Source organism: Podarcis bocagei (genome assembly GCF_964188305.1).
Source record: "Podarcis bocagei genome assembly, chromosome: 4".
NCBI classification, from domain to species: Eukaryota; Metazoa; Chordata; class Lepidosauria; order Squamata; family Lacertidae; genus Podarcis; species Podarcis bocagei.
In genome coordinates, this window is record NC_138128.1 from 61674600 (window position 1) to 61694540 (window position 19941).

The 19941-nt window shown below is 40.6% G+C and overlaps 1 protein-coding gene across 6 annotated transcripts in view; it reads right to left on the minus strand.

Annotated features, from left to right (window-relative positions):
- Positions 1 to 7723: 7723 nt before the first annotated feature.
- LOC308586437 (uncharacterized protein) overlaps positions 7724 to 19941 on the minus strand; it is a 31607-nt gene continuing 19389 nt past the window's right edge. For 4 of the 6 annotated variants that reach the window (XM_081193109.1, XM_081193111.1, XM_081193110.1 and 1 more), the window contains exons 4-6: positions 18053 to 18236; positions 12694 to 12848; positions 10931 to 11216 (exon numbers count right to left, since the gene is read on the minus strand). In XM_081193109.1, coding sequence (XP_081049235.1) covers positions 11103 to 11216; positions 12694 to 12848; positions 18053 to 18236 — 453 coding nt within the window. In that variant the 3' untranslated portion in view covers positions 10931 to 11102. Of the gene's footprint in view, positions 7904 to 10930; positions 11217 to 12693; positions 12849 to 18052; positions 18237 to 19941 lie in introns of those variants that run through there. The other 2 variants (XR_014007854.1, XR_014007855.1) reach the window with 2 other exon arrangements.

A 19941-nucleotide genomic window follows, 5' to 3' on the forward strand; every position in this document is an offset into this window, starting at 1 on the left:
AATGTGGCTATCCTACAGACACCATGTTGTGTGCATGAGCCCAGGCAGGCATATAGTGCAGTCCCCTTACAGATGTTTTTTTAAAAATGCATTTTCATGATTATTTGTGCTCGTGGTTCTTTCAGGGTGGTCACTCAGGATCCCACTTTCAATAGTGTTGACACCAAGGAAAGTTTTATGGCAGTCATATTGCTTCATGTCCAGTCAGTGCATATCCCATAACTTCCTGCTGAAATTCTGCAGCTCTTTATAGCACAAATGTTCCAGTTTATTTTTGTCCTGCTTTCGTTGCTCTATACCACCTCCAGACAGCAGCACTGGAGAAACATTGCAGAACAAACTCAAGCAGAATAAATCCACTGCTAACGGACTTGTATTGTGCCAAGAGCATGTTGCGGAAGAAAACACTATTCTGGAGGGGCCCTCAGAAATAAGTGCCATTGGTGCTTTCTCCTACATAGGCCTGTAAATTAGCTATGAAGAAAATTTCACAGCTCCTTGAGTTGGTCCAAATTGCAATGAAGCAATGGAATGGTTGCCCCTGGTTTCAGCAGATTTCTGAATAGGCCACAGTGCCACTTTAATTTGCTGTGCGAAATGCAGAAAACAAATGCTGATATGACTGATAATATTTTAGATTAAATTCATTATGATAAGATGAATGGATTCAGTGGGTAAGAAGGACACATAGGAGGCCTGTGAAATATAACTGAAAGGAACGACATTTGAATAATAAGCATTTAGGAGGGTTCATGCAAACAAGAATTGACCAGTGGGATAAATCAATGTAAATAAAATGACTAATTATACATTAGTTTCCCATTTGCCAGGTACCAATAGCTTTAGCTTTTTATTCCACAATAATCTATAAGGAGGATTCCTTTAGTAGATAGGTAGCCGTGTTGGTCTGCCATAGTCAAAATAAAAAAATTCCTTCCAGTAGCACCTTAAAGACCAACTAAGTTAGTTCTTGGTATGAGCTTTCGTGTGCATGCACACTTCTTCAGATACCTAAGAAGATATCAGTCTGTACCTGTGCAAGTTTCTTGGTGAGGTTGATGGACTTCCATTTCATGCGGCTCAATGTGGTGCCTTCCATGGTTCCAGTAGTAGATAGGTAGCCGTGTTGGTCTGCCATAGTCAAAATAAAAAAATTCCTTCCAGTAGCACCTTAAAGACCAACTAAGTTAGTTCTTGGTATGAGCTTTCGTGTGCATGCACACTTCTTCAGATACCATTCAGGTATCTGAAGAAGTGTGCATGCACACGAAAGCTCATACCAAGAACTAACTTAGTTGGTCTTTAAGGTGCTACTGGAAGGAATTTTTTTTATTTTGAGGATTCCTTTAGTCAATGAGTGGAGCTCCTCTCTGACACCCCCTAAATATGACTTACAGATCTCCTCTGACATATTCTCTTTTAAATGGCCAGAAAATTCAAGCTGGGCAACTAGTTGTGAAATCCTCAGAAGTTAGCCCTACTAAACTAAATGGGACTCAGGCTGAAATCCTAACCCCACTGAACTGGGAGTAAGCCTCACGGAATTTAATAAGTCTTACTTCTGAGTAGACATAGCTAGAATTGGACTGGTGCTCCCTAATATATGCTTAGGTTTGTGCTGCACATGGCTGTCTGCAAAACTACAAGAGCATGGGATGGAGGGGCTCACAGCACTAACACCCCAATAGATCCTGCTTACACATTTGGCTTCCAGGGGATCACCAAAGTTCAGCACAGAGCAGCAGAGAGCAAGACATGTCTCTGTCTCCAGTTTCCAGCTCAGACACACAATTCTGCTATTGTTCTCCTACAGGTGAGGGAAAAGGACCACCATGTGTTTCAATGGCACAGAGCAACTTCTTTGGATATGATAAATCATGGTACTTACCTTGCCAGCCACAGCCATTACCCTGACAAAGGAACTGTTTTGGCAAGCTTCCCCTCATACATTTTACCTTCACAGAAGAGGACCCCAAGAATTGGAAGATGCACAGTGTAGCATCCAGACTGACCCCTGCAAACTTATAACATATGAGGGTTGTGTTTTCTATCCCTATATGAACTGACCTGGACCTTGTGATCATCTGAGACCCTTTTTTGTGTGCCTCCTCCTTCTCCACAGAGGTCCGGAGGGTGGCAACATGAGAACAGGCCTTTTCTGCAGTGGTTCCATGTTTATGGAATGCTCTCCCCAAGAAGGCTCACCTGGCGCTGTCATTATCCATCATTAGGTACCAGGTGAAAATGTTCTTCAGCCAGGCCTTTGGCTGAATAACATTCTATGTCCTTTTAAATGTGTTTTTTGGGGGACGTTATTGGTTTGTTTTGTTCTTGTTTTTTCTATGTCTTTTGTGTTTTTATTTTGTATTTTTATGATGTGAACTGCTCTGAGATCTTTGGATGAAGGGCGGTATGCAAAATTATAAAAGAAATAAAGAAATAAACATATTTAAAAGCGCATATGTAAAATATATATTTTTAGTACCGGTATATTGCAAATAACTTTAAGAGGCCTCATACGAAATGGTTCATAAATGAAATTAATAATTTGTCAGTGACTTAGGACAGGCTCTTCTCAGTGGCTCTTCCTAGAACCTCTAACTCCCTTCCATGGGAAGTCTATTTAGCTTCCTGTCTGATGAACTCTCAGTGACTGGTAAGGACCTTTTTTTTATTTAGACAGGCTTTGTGGATGTCAGGTTGATATCTGTGGTCTCCTTGAATGTAGGTGTCATTGGTCACTGTTTTATTGACTTAGTAAATGTGCTAGACAGCCAGTCAAAATAGATGCATATTATCTGGACATTTCTACCATACAGTACTGTGTTTTTTCACCCACTGCTCTACATTGATGGCATCCCGTCTGCTTAGCTTCGAGGCAGATAGTGCAGAATTGACAAAACCTACCCAAGGGCAGGCAGTCACAACACTGTATAACAGGGAAATTTCTTTAACTTTTGCAGAGCTTCTCAGAGCAGGATCCAATTAGGAATCTTTGGTTCCCGAATTATCTGTGTCCAGACTTCTTTCTCTTGCTTTAAGCTTGGCAATCTGGGGTTTCCGTTTGGGGAAAGCTTTCAGCAAATCTGCAAGGAAGGAAGACAGCAGTAGGTGCTAGTGGATCAAGTGAGTCAGGGGGGAGTTACAGCAGGGATGAATAGCTGTTTGTGGTGCTGGGAAGATTGCAGGGTCATCAGGGAGCCATCTGGGGGAAATCATTTTATTTATAACTTAAGTAATAGCACAAACCATGTAGCAAATCGATTTGCTGGTGGATACCAGCTATTGTCTGTTTGTCCAGACAAACAACATCCATTTTTAGTGGACTCCAATGCAGTAATAACAAGAAAGGAACACAAATTTTAATTATATTTCCCAAAGACTGTGTAAGTCTTGAAGGCACACATTCCTCTCTTCTTTTTTTCCTCCTTAAAAAACAAAAGAAAAAAAACAACTAACTTGCAGTTGAAAATATGTCATTAAAAGCTATGAGTCTGATTTTCTGCTCTGCTGCTTGGGATATTAACCAAAATGATAAAGCATTCATTCTTTGAGGGAAAATAAGTGGAGGGAAATAAATGCTGAAGGTCTCACGCTGCAGATATTATTAGAATGATACTACAAGGAGAAAGTTCAATGCCCTTCGCTTGTTGGGTTTCTGTAATGCTACAAGCAAAGCAAACTCGGGTATGAGAAACCAGAATGACAAATTTGGGAAGTGATCTGGGGAAACATAAATGAAGGATCTCTGCAAGGAAGTCAAAAGTTCTGTCAATCCATTTTTATTTATTTTTTTAGTACAAACGACGCTTTGTTTTCAGAATTTTTCTCTTTTGACATGAACATGAGCAGTATGTCAGCTTCAGCTGCGGCAGACAGTGTATGCATTTGACAAGAAATGTCGGGACGTGGGCTTTCATATCACAAATGATTCAAATTAATTTGTGCTTTCCTTCACTTGTTTCTTCCCTAATTCTACAAGCTTGACTTCATATCCAGTGAAACTTACATTTATTTGTAATCTCGCTGCTGCTTACACTCTGCTGAGCAATAAAAGAACAATAAACTTAATAAAAAGCCCAAGTGATTGGAAATTGCTATGGGAATGGCAGTCCACTATGAAAGCTATAAATTTACTTGTATACTCATGACATTGTCAGCTAATTTTTATGAAAAGCCCATCACAGAACATTGCACCAAAACACTGTGATCACTTGCATGTCACACATCATACTTCCCCTGATAACAAAATAGAAAACGCATCATAAAACGATGCTTCGAACTACAAATTCATCATCAAGTGCTCTCTGTATCCACTAACGTTCCTTTCCTGACCCTGTCTTGCACCTGCGCTTCAGAGGAACCATATTATTTTGTTTAAATTGAAGGAATACCTAGTGGGCCATTGATGACATTTAAAACAAACTAAGAGAACACTATCATTTAATGTCATTAGCTCTTTGGCTGGCGCTGTACAACTCCCATCTAGACAGTGTTCCAAAAAGGGAGAGAAAGCAACAAGGTAAATTAAGCAACCTGAACTTCAGAGCTAGCACTCCTTTACTAGTTAACATTATTTGAGTGGTATTCAGCAAAGTAATCCTATTAGCGCAAGGATTTCTGCCTACACAACAGGACTCCCTCTCCTCTCCCCACACGTCCTCCCTCATCCCTTCTGCAGGTTTCTCCAACTACCTGGAGCAGATTTTTTGGGTGGTGGGGGCACCGAGGGCACACAGGAAGAGAGGAGGGAGAGGAAGTCCTGTTGCAGAGGTGGAAGTTCTTGTGCTTATGGGATGCATGCATTGGGTTCAGCCCTGAATTGGTGCGCTTGTTTTGCAAACCTTCAAAAATAGTGAAAGCCCCACACCTGGAGCAGAATAAAAAATTGTCCCGATTTGTTGTGGATTGTGCCACAGATCTCAACCAGAAATTCTACCCTGTGGTCAAGTGCTGGGTTGAAGTATTTGACCCATTATTGCCATAGGTGAAAACACTGGATTAAACACTGGGAAATATTGGGTTATGCTTTATGAAGCAAGTGAGTTCTTACCATTTTCAATGGGTCTTTTCTTTAAAAAAAATAAAAAAAATCTTATTTATTAATTGAGAAAACTTTACAGATTTTCACATGAAATATAAGTTACTTTGTCTGTTGACTTCCTGTCCTCCCCTTCCACACTTTCCATATTTACCCTTAAATGCTGCATATTTTGCCTATACTATTCAATACATCCAATTTAACCTATTTGTCTTAATAATTCATGCTGTTGCTCATATTTCAAGTCCTGCTGGTGTTTTCATCTTGCTATAATAGTTCTTTAAATACTCAGTAAAATGTTTCCAGTCCTCAGTGATTTGGGGGTGTGTGTTTTTTTTTGTCATTTTGGTCTATAATATTTGCTGTTAATCTTGCCAGTTCCGTGTACTCCATCATTTTCAAAAGCCTATCTTCCTTCCAGGTGGTCATTTTACTTTGAACCTATGATGATTTAGCTCCACATGTAAATGTTTGTGTGATACTGCGATTGTGTTTGTGGCTCTATCCTTGTCATAGAAAGGTGTGGGGTGGGGAATGCTTATAAATAAAATGCCCCTCAGAAGTCTGCTAGAGGCACCTTATTTCTGTAATTCTGTTTTTAATAATGTGTTGAAATATACAACACTATGTGAAGCCATGGCTTGGCATAAATGCTTGCATATGCAGAGTCCCCAAAAAGAGACTGTTGCTGCTTTACTCCTCCTCTGGTCCCACTGTTTCTGCACCACTAAGCTATGGTTTGGCTTAGCATTTTGTCTGAACCTGGGTTTACGGCTTGTCTTGTTCCAAACAAACCACAGCTATAGCTAAGGTTTGTTTTATGGCTCACTGTTCCCAGTTTGTCTGGAGGAGATAAACCAAAAGCCCAGGTTCAGACTACATGGTAAGACAAACCATGGTTTAGCTTACAGTGAGTACAGTAGCAGCCAGACTTGAGAAGGAGCAAAGTGGTTGCGATCTCGTCTCTGGTAGCCCCCCCCCCCCCATTCCAGTTAAGCCATGATTTGGCTTCGCTTTACAGGTGATCTAAGCCACTGTGTTCAGAAATAAAGCTAGGTGAAAAACCTTTCAAGTAGAATATAGATCAAAATTGACAGATCTGGCAAAAATATAAATGTAAGAAACCTTAATTTTGTCATTGTGATAACATAAAAGGATGTGTTTCACAAAAAGAGGAGGGGAAATTGCATGTTTATTTTGTGGATACTATATCACATATGAATCTTTTATAAGTTTTCCATGAACTATATTAATTAAAAATTAGTTCTGGGAATATTTTTTATGGAACATAAGATCTTGCATAAACATAAATGTTCAGAGATTTTTTTAAAACAATATTTGAAATATAGCGGTGTCCAAAATACAGTATGTGAAATGAAAGTAAGTTATTCCAGTATGTCTGGTTGCTGGGTCTTGTTTTTGGATTAAACTAAATTGTCTAACAGTATAACCTTAAAAATGGCTTCTCAGAAGTAAGTCCCACTGAGTTAAGTGGGGCTTATGCCCACGTGAAAGGGAATAGAACTGTAGCCTGATTTATATTAATTTGGCTTTACAACGTTCAACACTTAGCTCATTGTTACTAAACTGTATCAAGTTGATAAGTCCTATAAAACATGATGGAGGGTGCTGTCCCACCAGGCTAAGCAGGTGAATGCCCATTGATTTGAATGGAATAGCCTCCTTAAAACTCTCCATTAGGACTTCAGCGTACTTAATTTCAGATGGATTGTGCCCTGACTATGAAGATAGTGTTTCATTGCTTACTCTGTTCTATTTGCACAATTGTTGGATGTTAAATATGTGAATCATCATGCAAAACATTTCACTTTAGTTTGGGTTCAAACTATCCATTACATCCTATCAAAGGCTCACATCCCCATCCTACATTCCCCTTTCTTAAGATGTTTACCATAAGGAGCACTGCAAAGGATGATTATGAAAAGATTCAAACAAATCTTCAAGAGAGAGAAACTTGTCATTGAAGCCATACTCCGTCACTATCCTCTCACTGGTGCTCCTCCAAGCGGTTGATCAATCTGGCCAACTAACTGATCTCATTCATATCTCACAAGTCCACTGTGATGTTTTTGCTAAGCACTTCGGGATAAAATAACTTGCATTTTAATGTTGTATTTTAATCTTGTTTTTAAGTTGTATTTTAATCAATTGTTTTTATACCTTGTGTTAGCCACCCTGAGCCTGGTCGTGGCTGGGGAGGGCGGGGTATAAATAAAATTTATTTATTTATTTATTTATCTATCTATCTATCTATCCACTGTTATTGGACACCATTTTATCTGAAGTCCCATTAGTGAATCTGTCTAGATAACTGTCTATTCCTGTATTGTGGGATAATGACGTGTTACTGAGCTGTGAGAACTGTGAGCCCAATGGCAAATTTAGGTGTACTTTGGTCTAGAAAGACAGGTGTATCCTTACCAATTCCAGAGCCCACCCAAAAAATACAAAAATACATGTGTTTAGAAAGCTTACAAAAGTTAAAAGCACATAAACTGTTACATCAGCACCAAAGTTTGATTTCACAGCCATCTCAAGGTGTAACATACTTTAAATAAGGTATATGTGTATTGCATGGCTTTTACTTTAAGGGATTGGATTCAACAATACAACTCACTGATGTAAGGAAATGTAAAGTTTGACAAGGCAATCTGTCAGTGAAACAGCTAGTCTCATTTACCTGAGTATCTGCAAGTCTTCTGTGAGACCCCGGCCACACTAGGGAGCAGCACTCTACCAGAAGACAACATAAGGCAAGACCAAAGTTTCTTACTTTCTGTGCTTTGGCTTTCCAAGTGGAATGATTTAGTTTGTTCATCAGATTGTTTCATGCCTTTAATTCTGCAATGTCATAATAAGGTTATCTTTGAAAGTCAAAGAGCAAATCTATTGCAGTGTTACACGCCACCCCAATCTCTGAGCAGTGCGGAGTCAAGACACCCACAAACTCATAACAGTATATACAGAGGCTTCAGGTACAGCCCAACATGTTTCCTTTCATAAGATAAGTGAGTTGCTCTTGGCTGACATTTGCGTGGGTAGCTGGAAATTGACTTCTTTTTTCACTACAAGTTTGTTTCTCTTTTGTGAAAGTGGGCCCTTTCTTTTTTGTTCAGAGCAGGTTTTGGTCTTTCAAATTTCAGCGGCGCCCCATGCGAGATCAAAATTTGGTGCTCCCCACTTCTCACCTCCCTTTCTGCATGTGCACTGTGTCATAGTTGCGACACCCCCCTCAGCTCAGCACCCAGTGCAGGGGAACCAGTTGTGCTGCCCCCAATCACCTCTGCCATCCCTGTTGGCAAGGTACTAGTTGGAAGGGGGATCCTAATTAGGATTGTAATGTTTCCAATAACTCCAGTATTGTGGGTTTTCATACAGGGGAAGTGGCTGTGTGTGTATGTATGGGTTTAGGAATCAGGTGGATATCAAATGCAGCAACTGGGTAAGCTGAAACGGATACATGTTTCATGGGGAATGCACATAAACATTATTTTGTTATATTCTTCTTTTCCACTGAAGTGCATTTATGTATGAGAAGTCCAAATAGCTTAAAATGATTTGGTAACCTTCCTAAATCCTGCTAGAGGGGCTCTGATGTGTACTTGGGACCCCAAGTGATGAGCAGTTTCCATATGTGCGTAAGCATCCATGTTAAGAGATCACTGTGCACACAAGTAAAGCCTCAACAAAGCTTTGTTGCACTCCTGGTGTAGAAGTTTTATTCCCCTATCACTTTCTATTTAGTGCTGAAAATGGCTACTTTTGCAATGGGCTAAATTTGTACAGTACTCAGGTGTAAGCTCTGCTGAGTCTGGCGGAACTTATGATCAGGTACACATGTATATGATGGCAGCCTAAGGCTGTGTACACTTTACCATTTAACATTTACTCTAGTGTGCTCCCACCACTGGTGTTTGAAATACACAGGGCATTAGGAACAATCCACTGGTATTCTGTAGCTTCTTGAGAAATGCTTTTGTTTGAGGCATTCTTCCTCAAACCAGCTTCCGCCCAACTTGAAGATGTAAGTCACATTCACTTTGCAGTTGAGCTGATGTGTGTACTTTTGAGAGAGCCATTTTGCATGCTCTGATGACAACTTCATGAATAGGAGGAGCTGAGGGGTGCAGTTTGCAGGTACAGGGCAACCAAACAGGTAATGTACACTGGGTGAAAACATCCCTCCCCTTTCTGGTGTATACAGCAACATCAAACACAACTTGAAGCATTGTAGGGGGAAATGACCTTGTTGTATTTTAAGTTGCTAAAGTGTACGTGGCCTAAGAAACATGCAGTAGAGAATGATTTTTCTGGGTTCTACCACACCTGAAAGTCATAAAGTTGCAGAATCGTGGTGTTTGCTTCCCCCGCCCCAAAGTATACTGTGAACTTCTGCTATCAATGTATTACATCTGTAAAATCTGTTTTAAAAAATTAGTCCAGAAAAGGACGTGTACATGAAAGCGCTTATTTGGCTTAAAAAATTGTTCCCTTTAGGATGAGTGCTCTTTATTCAACCTTTCAATGTCAGTTATCATTTTTAAAACAGCTTGACCTGGAAGCATGCAGCTAAAATTGTGGTGACTGTTAATGACAGTTTTATTGGATGCTATGCTTATAGTTCACATTTTGAGGTCTGTATGTAATTGATCTTTCTACCCTACGAGAGAAACACTGCAATAAGTTGGTTGCAGCACCACATTACAGTATAGAGAAATAATAATGATGTCACCTTGAGATTCAAAGATCGTGGAATAGTAATAGTCTCCTAGCTCATTCTCCCAACTGCAATGACCTCTCCAGTACTAAATCTTAACAGTCTCAGCATTATTTTTGAATTATTCATGCTAGCCTTTTCCCTCACTACAAAATCAAGGGAAATGAATGCATCATGCTCAATCAGCTCCACAGGTATTTTGTGTGTGTGTGTGTGTGTGTGTGTGTGTGTGTGTATAAAAAATTTGGTTTTGCTAAAAAGGGGGGGAGAAATTATAAAGTGGGATGGGTCACATGTCTAGCTGAAACTAGAAGGAGGGGATGGAATGATCTTACATGTAGAAAAGGGCAGAGCACTTTCTGTAATATGCAATATTTATCTCTTTTTGAATCTGTATAAACTCCAGGATCCTGCCTTATGTCTTAATGGATTCTGTTTGTGTAGAAACTCGCACTGGAATTCAAAAAAGTGCCAGCACTTCTGATGTATCCTAATTGTATTTTGCTGTACTGTTTTTGTCTAGAGTGTGCTGATTATCAATTGGGGAATATGTCTAAATAGTTATGTACCTTTATTACTGCACCTTAAAGAAGTATTCATCATGATTTCCCCCACCCCACCCCTCCTCCATCAATGGTATTGAGCAAAGCTAAGTGCTAGCGAATAGAATTGTTTAGCTGGAGCGAGGAGAACAAGAGAAAAAGCAATAGTCCGGAGTATATTGCGTACCACTCTGTCCTATAGAGGACTGGGAGGGTGGGGGGAATAACTCTTGTTTGTTCTTAAAGGCAGTATGTTGACAACTCTTCTAGTTTATCCAGTCTAGATAATAAGAGGATACAGTTTTATCTGAGTGATGGATTTCATAAAAAAAAAAGAGTGCACATGGGAATAAAATAAAATGCATGTAAATGTAAACTCAGGCAGGTATCCTGATTCATCTGTAGCTGGTGACCTTTAAGTTCATGATGAAAAACAAATGTCAAGCATTCAAAAGACAGGAGTATCCCTGGCTTTGCTGAGGATTTTGTATGCTATCGCACAGACTGTATTAATTTAGTCTGGCATCAATAACCTTGAAATCAGGATTTTGCGCTAAAAATCCAGTTTTATGTTTATTCAGAAAGCAAAGATAAAAGGCGACTTTATTTTAAGGGCCTTTCCAGTGGGAACAGGGCAAACATAATGTAACATTACAGATTTCCACCCCCCCCAACCCCCAACCCTTTTACCTTGCCATTCAATACTAGCTCCCATAGCAACAGATTTTATATGAATGTCTGGAATCTGATGATCTTCAGGTTGCTTTGCACAGAATTTTAATTATAGCCATGATAAGCTTGTGACGGAATTCTGTAATGCAGCTGCAAATAGAGAGCCGTGGCAGGAAAATGCTTGTGGGGTGAAAGATTTTGATGGCTCTGGTGCTTTCAAAACCTACCAGAGGAGGAAGCACAGTTGTATTAATTGATACAACATTTGAACAATACTTACCAATAAAATGCCGGTTATGGGGAGATAGATAGATAGATAGATAGATAGATAGATAGATAGATAGATGATAGATAGATAGATAGATAGATAGATAGATAGATAGATAGATAGATAGATAGATGATAGATAGATAGATGATAGATATAGATAGATAGATAGATAGATAGATAGATAGATAGATAGATAGATAGATAGATAGATAGATAGATGATAGATAGATGATAGATAGATGATAGATAGATAGATAGATAGATGATAGATAGATAGATAGATAGATAGATCGATCGATAGATAGATAGATAGATATAAACGGTGGCTACCTTACACTATCCCCAAACTCAACACTTTAAAGAATACTAATATTCACTGGTGGTGTGCCAAAAAGAAATTTCTCCTGCATTCCCGCTGCTGCATTTTTTTTTCAAAAAAACTCTATAAATTAAAGAGAAAAGAAATTGCATCCAAAGGTTATCTAAGGGGAGAGTAAATTTCAGTGAAATTCTCATGGGTGGGGGGAGGCAGGAATTTTCTTGTGCATATTTTACTCTTGAGAGTCTCTCCTTTTCTGATACAAATCATTTCACCAGCACTCTGCACTCTGCTGCCTTCCTGGGTGACCATACTTCATAGGCGCCGACTCCATGGGGCCTGAGGGGGCTCGAGCCCCCTCAAAAAAAATTTTTGGGGGGCTCAGCCCCCCCAATAATCTCAGACGCCCTTCCAGCAGAGCGCCGCCGCCGTCCCCCGCCTCCTCCCCACCTGCTCCCTCGCCAGCCAGCCAGCCAGCCGCGTGCCCTAGTCGGAGAGCCCCGGCCGTCCCCCGCGAGATTAGGGAATCCCCGGGGGCGGGGGCTCCTGCCTCGCTGCTTTGCAGCACCACCGCCACTGCCAAGGCACTGCCGGGGGGAATTATCTTCCTCCTGGCGGTTTCAGCCCCCGCGAGAACAGGGGAATCCCGACCGGCCACACCTCCCAGCCAGCCCTCTCTTCTCCGGCTAGCCCCACGTTTCCCGCATATCAGCTGTTCCGGAGCTGATTAATAGGCGCAGCACGCTCTCCCCTATTCGCTCACGAGGAGGCGGCGCCACTTTATTTGCATATTCATGAGCTTATTTATTATTCATGAGCTTTCTCGGGGCCCCCCAATATTTTTTATAAGTCCGCGTCCCTGCCATACTTCAATGAAGTCCAGAGGAAGGCACCCTGAGGTGAACATGAAGCTTTCTCAGGATGAGGGAAGCTGAGTGCCGGAGACATGTTTACTGGAATGGATCTCACACACATAATAATACTTTTCCGAAGTGTTTGACATAATCTTGAAATCCTTGCAACACCACTATAAGGTAGGCCAGTCCTGTTGTTCCCAAAATTAGATAAGAGAGAGAGGACCCACTCCCAAGAATGAGAGACAACAACTCACCAAAGGCCAATACACACAATGGGGGCTTCCGGTCCATAGTTCATGTTCTGAACCATTTTGCTTGAGCACAGACTGGGTTGGCAGAAGAAATTTTGAAACCTGAAGCCAACCCCAAAATGGTGCGTCGCACCAAAGAAGAAGAGGGGAGTGAAGATCTACATCGGGAACAAGTGGAGGGTTAGGGTTACATGCAATGCGTTCCTTGGAAGCAGGAACTGCTACCCAAGGCAGTTGCCTCACCTTGCCTCATAAACGGGCCCCGAAAACAGACTTCCTGGGTCCATCACACTTGGCCACCCCAAAATAAAGCAAGCTCAAAAATGGACACCTATCAAAATTCTAAAGTGTCCTGAAAACGAAGCAGGAAAAATTGAAGCCTTTTTAGCAATGGAAACTAGTGCGGAATTGGAGGCCAGATTCTGGCACTACACTATTAATGGACAATAGTCTGACAATACTTTGTGTAAAAAGCTAATCAGATCTGGGTTGAGCAAGTACTTTGATGGGAGGGTGTATAAGGATCTCACAGATTGAGGTTCCCTGCTAAAGGGGTAAGTAGAAGAATACCAATGCAGTAAACAAAAAAATAATCATTAATATTACCAGTTTGTAACTGGTGCACTGATTTCAGATAGGTTCCTGTTCTATTGGCTGCCCTGGGCTGCTTTGTGAGGAAGGGGTGTGTGTGTGTGTAAATTTACTAAATAAATAAGTCATATTTAGGGAGCTAAATGTGTGATCTCTGAATCCTGAAGAAATGCTACCTCATGTACATGTCCATAATGTATATTTTCATTTTTATTCTGAATGCATAATAAGATTCATTTAAACTGGGTAGGAATTACAAATGCACATAGGGAAAATGTGCTCTTTTGTAGTTACATCTACATCGTTTCAATTTGCTGTGTTACTTCTTTGTTCCAGATTTAAAAGAAACACTTTTTACTGTGATGAAGGTAATGCTAAATTTTTGAAGGTGGTGGTGGGGTGGGGGGAAGGCACCCACATGTTGAAAAGAATGACAAGAGCACTAAAACCTCACTGGTTTTAGCCTAATTGAACAACAAACAGGACTGCCTTCACGGCAATTCTCAGCGCTATTAACATATATAGCAGAATATCCCAGCAGGTGGAAGGGAAGTATTTTGCAAACAGACTAGAAAGAACTGTTAGATTGGGATGAACCAAGAAACTGAGCATGATTAGACCATGCTTCCCTGTTATTATCACTGCAAAATTAGGTCAATTATATTTTCACCTCCTCTAATCTTCTGTTTGCATCATGATCTGTTCCAGGCAAAAAAAAAAAAAAAAGTTTTGCAACTGACTTGAATGAGGCACACACTGGGTTTTATGAGTCTAGGCAATATATCATTAAAACACAGTTTAAGATGCTAACGAAAACAACGAAAAAGCAACAAAATTAGATATTAATGGTGGTAAATATTGTAATTACGGTGAATATCAATGTCACAGATTCAGAACCAACAGAATTATACGATGATTTACTTCATTATCCTTTGATGTAGCTTAGACATACCCACAGTCCTGCTCATACTTAGGCTACTTAAATTTCATTGATCTTCAAGGGATGTAAGCAGCCTAATTGTGTGCAGCATGGAAACCGGTGTCTTGAAATTGTGCAGAATCAGTCACTAGCAATATGTTGTGTGTGATATATTTTCCTTTCTGGTGAGACATGAACATGAAAGAGGACCTCTATCAGTTTATAAAGAAGCAAAGTCTGAGTTTTGTTCCAAGTATCGGTGGTCTGAGATAGCATTGTGACTCTTACGTCAGCTCAGGAAGTCTATCCTGGCAATGTGAACTGTCCAGATCCATGGAGCAATCTTGAATTGGCAAGAAGATGGGTTAGATGACCTAATCACGAATTGTTTCATCTTTTGCTTTCATGGTTTTATGATACCAAGGATTTACGGCTCCAAGTGATTAGAGAGCATTTCAAAGTGTCTTGTGGAATGGTGACAAAAGGGAAATATGCAAGACCAATAAAGAGAAATAAAATCTAAAACAATGCTCTACAGTGTTAAGATTTTTATTTTTTTAGAATTGCATTCTAATAGCAAATAGGAAATAGAAATTATTTTGTTGTGATGAAATACACTAGAGGGGCAGGGGGAAAGACCACTAATTCGTTTTACATTGCATTAGCAATAGGAGGAAATTATTGTTGCATCCAAGTAATTAGATGAGATGTAGGGTGAATTCAGAAATTTAGGCCTCACAGAAAAGTTACTGATTTACCTGGAAGAGGTACTCAAACAAAATAAAAATTCTTAATCCCAATAAATATCACTCCCCTCCACACAAAAGGACCCTAAAGAAGAAACTATGCCCTTTGCACTCTACATGAACCAAAATGCCATTCATATGCTGGCATTTTGAGCAATCCCAGATCCTTGCAGAAGAACCCACAGTCCAGTGGGCATTAATATTGTGAGCCTCCTGGCAATCCTTTAAAGAAGGGGATGGAGAGGTGGCCCTCAGATGTTTGCCATTTAGTCCTCCAGCTGGTTTCTCCTTCGCAGCCACACACCCTCCTTCCTCTCAAACTTGCATACTGGCATTTCTTCTTCTCCAGCCAACACAGAAAAGCAGCAAACTGCAGGCCTAATCCAGATAAGGGCTAGAGTGGACAGTGGGAGGTAAAATCCCTAGGTAAAAATTCAACATCACGCTGTGACAAACACTCTGTCTGCACAAGCATTTCAGCATGCCAGACCAAACATCCCTCCTCTCCCCCCCCCTGCAATGTTCTGGGGGTTCCCTTGTCCCCCCTCCAGAGCCAATTTTTGGAGGTGCAAATGAGGAGGAGATGGGGGAAGCCCTGTTCCATAAGTGGAAGGCTTTGCACAGGGCTTCAGCTGAGAGTCCTGCTGACTGAAATAAATGGATCCTTTTTGGCAATGCAAATGGCAGGTGCTGGGTACCCAGTGTGGCTCATGACCACAATGTGCAGTGAATGGATAGTAGATCATATCTGCTGTCCCTGAGCCCATGCCAGGTTCTTAACCCAAATCGAACTCCCAGTACCTGCTAACAGCATTGTAGAAGAGGTCCCTTTGGAGCAAACAGGAGTTGTCCCCCTCCACCCCCCAATTTGCAATGTGGGACTCCCTTTAAACCACAATGGCTTGGAAGTTACTATGCTTGTACAAAATCTGCCTCCGCGTATGAACCTTTAATTTAATACATTTGGCGTTATTTCATCCCCATAATTTTCTAAGAAAAACAGAGGCACTTAAGAGTGTGATTTATCCAATAATTATCTAGGCATTAACTTCATTAAAAATATGCTATTTGACATGCATATAAAGTTAGCCTTCAGCAGACATGATCTCCTGCCCCAAATATGGGAAGAAAATGAAAGGCAGATTGTAGATGGAAGAGAAATATTGTACAGGAAGAGGAAATGTGCATTTTCCCAAGTCAAGCAGGTCAGATCTGCAGGCCATTTGTAATATAAATGCATCGACACAAACTGGAGGTGCTGGCTTTTGCCCAATACAAATACTATGAAATTAGCAAGAGGATGGAGCTAATAAGGGACTACCTGAAACATACACACCAGGCATGGCTGGTTGAGTGGTTTTCCACAAGCCATTAAATGTCCTTGTATCTACCTTATTTTTCTGTGTATTAGATGAGGTTTTTTGACTAAAAAATCTTGTCAAAAAACTGGGGTTGTCCAATACACGGGTAGTGGCATGGGGGGGGGGGGGAGAAGCGGTGCGCCTGGCAGCCAGTTGATGGGAGTGCAACTTCCCCTGATGCTGCTGCGCACGGGAAATGATCTAGAAAGTGTTTCCTGCTCGCAGCTGGATGGGGGGGAGAAGCTCAACAACTTGGGGTCATCTCCCCTCATTTTCTTAAAACTGAGTCCCAAAAATGGGGGGGTCTTATACATGGAAGTGGTAGCCAGGGTTGGCAAATTATTTTTCTGGCTGTTGTAATTCACTGTCCTAGATACTGTATGATTTGTATTTTTACTAATACACCACGGACCACCTGAAGCTCATGGATCACTGGTGGTCCAGGGACCACAGTTTGGGAATCCTTGGTTCACACTCTGCTGGCATGTTTTAGCATATATTATTTTTGTGTAGAGCATACATGGAGAACTTCTAAGTCCTAAGTCATTTCTTCAGTGAGTAAAATAATACTAATAACAACAATCGCTGTTGTTGTTTAGATATAAGATGGAGGGCACCTGTACTGCTAGTTGTACCTGTGAAAAGGATCTAGGGGTCTTAGTAAACTGTAAGAGTCAAAATTGTGATGCAGCAGTTTATTCTAGGCTGCATCAACAGAAGTATAGCATCCAGATCAATCAAAGTAATAGTCCTGCAGACCATACCTAGAATACTGTGTCCACAATTAAAGAAGGATATTGACAAGCTTGAACGTGTGCAGATAAGGGCAACCAAGATAATAAAGGGTCTGGAAACCAAGTTTTATTGGTAGTGTTTTGTTTTGGGGAAAATGGTGCTGGTACTCACCATTAAGTTGTAAAAGTAAGTGCTACACTTTAAACATTTGGGGGGGAAAAGAGATGCCAGTACTATGTACCCTTGAGTAGCCTCAGAAAAAAAAAACACTGCTTATGAGGAATGGTTGACATAATTGGGTATGTTTAGCCTGTTAAAGAGGAGACTGAGAGGAGATATGATAGCCATCTTCAAAAATCTAAAGGGCTGTCGCATGGAGCATGGAACAAGCTTGTTTTTTCTCCTGCTCTGGGGGGTAGGACTTGAACCAATGGATTCAAGTTAATGAAAGGATATTCTAACTAAACATCACAAAGAACTTTCTGACAGCAAGAGCTGTTCAACAGTGGGACAGACACCCACAGGAAGTGGTGGGCCCTCCTTCCTTGGAGGTTTTTAAGCAGAGGTTGGATGGCCATCAGCCATGTATGATCAAGTTGAGATCCCTGCATTGCAGGAGGTTAGACTAGATGATCCTTGGGGTCCCTTCCAACCCTACAATTCTGTGATTCTAGATAAGTTATTAATCCTTGCCCTTTTGATTAGAGAATACGGAAGTGGACCTAGCCCCATTAACTTGCGCTATGTGATATAAAACTTCAGCGCAGAAAAAAAGGCAATTATCACAGAGAATGCACAGGACTGCATGGGTCCTTAACATGTCATGGAATGTCAGCCCTTGTGCCATGAAACTCAAGAAAATGATTGGTGTGCAGTGCACAAGCAATTACATCTGTGTAAAATGACTGCACTCACTTTGGAGGGAGGAGGGGGAGCTAACAGGGAGATTTCAGTTTCAAACTCCAAGATGTTTTTTCCCCCCTTCTCCCCCAATACTCCCCGCTCTTTACCCAATTTTCCAGCTGAGCTGACTGAGGCATGAGGAGGTGAAGACGCTTGAGCAAGGTCACCCAGGAAATCAATGAGCAAGGCCTGCTTAGAGCTTTGCTTCCTCGTCACAGCTCTTCTTCTTCCTTTGCTGTGCAGCTGCTGGACTACTCCTTCCACGAAAATTCCCTGTGCTCCAAGTGTTAGCTGCGAGGGAATGATGATAGCAACCACAACAAAAAAGTCGCAGATGTGCTCTAAGAACAATTAAAATTAAAGAACGGCACCTTATCCCCCTAAGAATGGAAGGGTTTAATTAGTGTGATAGAGTAAAACATGTTTCAAGAGGTTAATCTTTTGCCACAGTGCAATTGCTATCAGATGGATCTCAAAAGATTCCTGCTAAAAGATAGCACTTTTGTGTGTATGGTTTTGTGTTATTGTTTTTTTTACTTCCATGAACTTGTTTCGAAACAAGAGTTTCTTCTGTCATAATAGTTGGCCTGGGATAAGTAATTCAGGATTCACCCCAACGTGCCATATTATTTACTTCATAATATCCCTGGCAATACACTAGTGAATCTGAGTAGTAATTAATCTTAAAAACAAAAAAACAGTGGCTCAGCTACCTCTGAGGGGAATAGGTTAATTTTTAAAAAGCTATCAGCACCATTATGCTAACTTTACCAACATCCCCTTCCTTCACAGGATTGATATCAAGCACCCCCAGCTATTCCCATTGCAAATTTCTCCCTCAGTCTAAATTAGGAAACTGGATGAGACAGTGGCGTCTCTATGGACTAAATATTCTGGGTGGTGTCAGAGAAAGAGAGTGGGTTTAGCTACTGGGTAAGAGAAAGCACAAACCTGCAGTCAAAGATCATGCCTCCTTTGGCAAAATCTCAACTCTGAAACAGAATACCCACAAAAGTCCTCATAAACATTTTCATATATATATTTTTTACATACCACAGACCTTGAGATAATCCGTAAAAATAACAGGGTATAGAGATTAGTAATGTTTGGAATTCTGTTATGACTCTTAGAATGTATAATACAGGAATTTTACTATAAATGTGTGTTTCATGCATACACACAACAATGGTAGCAACAAAATACCAGAAATTAAACTGAACAAAATACAAGAAATTAAATTGAACAGAAATTAAATTAAACTCTGGCTAAATAGTTGTTAAGGCTGCAATCCCATAGCACTTACCTGGGAGTGAACCCAACTGAACTCACTTCTGAGTAGACCTATACAAGATTGCACTGCAAATAAAGATTTGGGTGGAAAGCTGAAACTGTGGAATTATGGTAAAATAAACATGTGAAGTTGTTGTTGCCACCAATTTTTGTTTTAGTTTTGGGCTTTGGTTGCCCTCTTAGGGTTGCTTCAGATGTCAGGAACAGCCATCTAGAGAGCTTCCATATTATTTATTTTCAGTTTTATGAAAGCATACTTCTTTTGGTTATTGCATGTTGATTATGATGTACTGCTTTTCCTGTTCCTAGCCCCTGTGTGAGGCTTTGCCTCAGTACTATTTTAGTATTGGCTCCTGGAACTTCTCCTCATTCTTCTATCTTCCCAGAAAGCTTTTCCTGTTCCTACTTTAATCTTTTTCTTTCATTACAAAAGATGGATTGCAAAAAATCTGACATCTTTGTTCCCTGAAAAGTTGGAACATTTGTGAACATTCCACACTATTACACCACCAGCTTAGCCAATAGATAGCAGGGGCTTCGCCACTGCAAACTGTATGCAATACTGTAGATATTATAAATGGGGAAATTAGCATTGTCTTGGTGTAGAAATGGAACTGTGAAACCCATAATTTTAATCACATTTGGTTGCATCATTAAGGACTAGATAGGTTCCAAATTATCTATTTACAGCTTTGTGAATGCATGC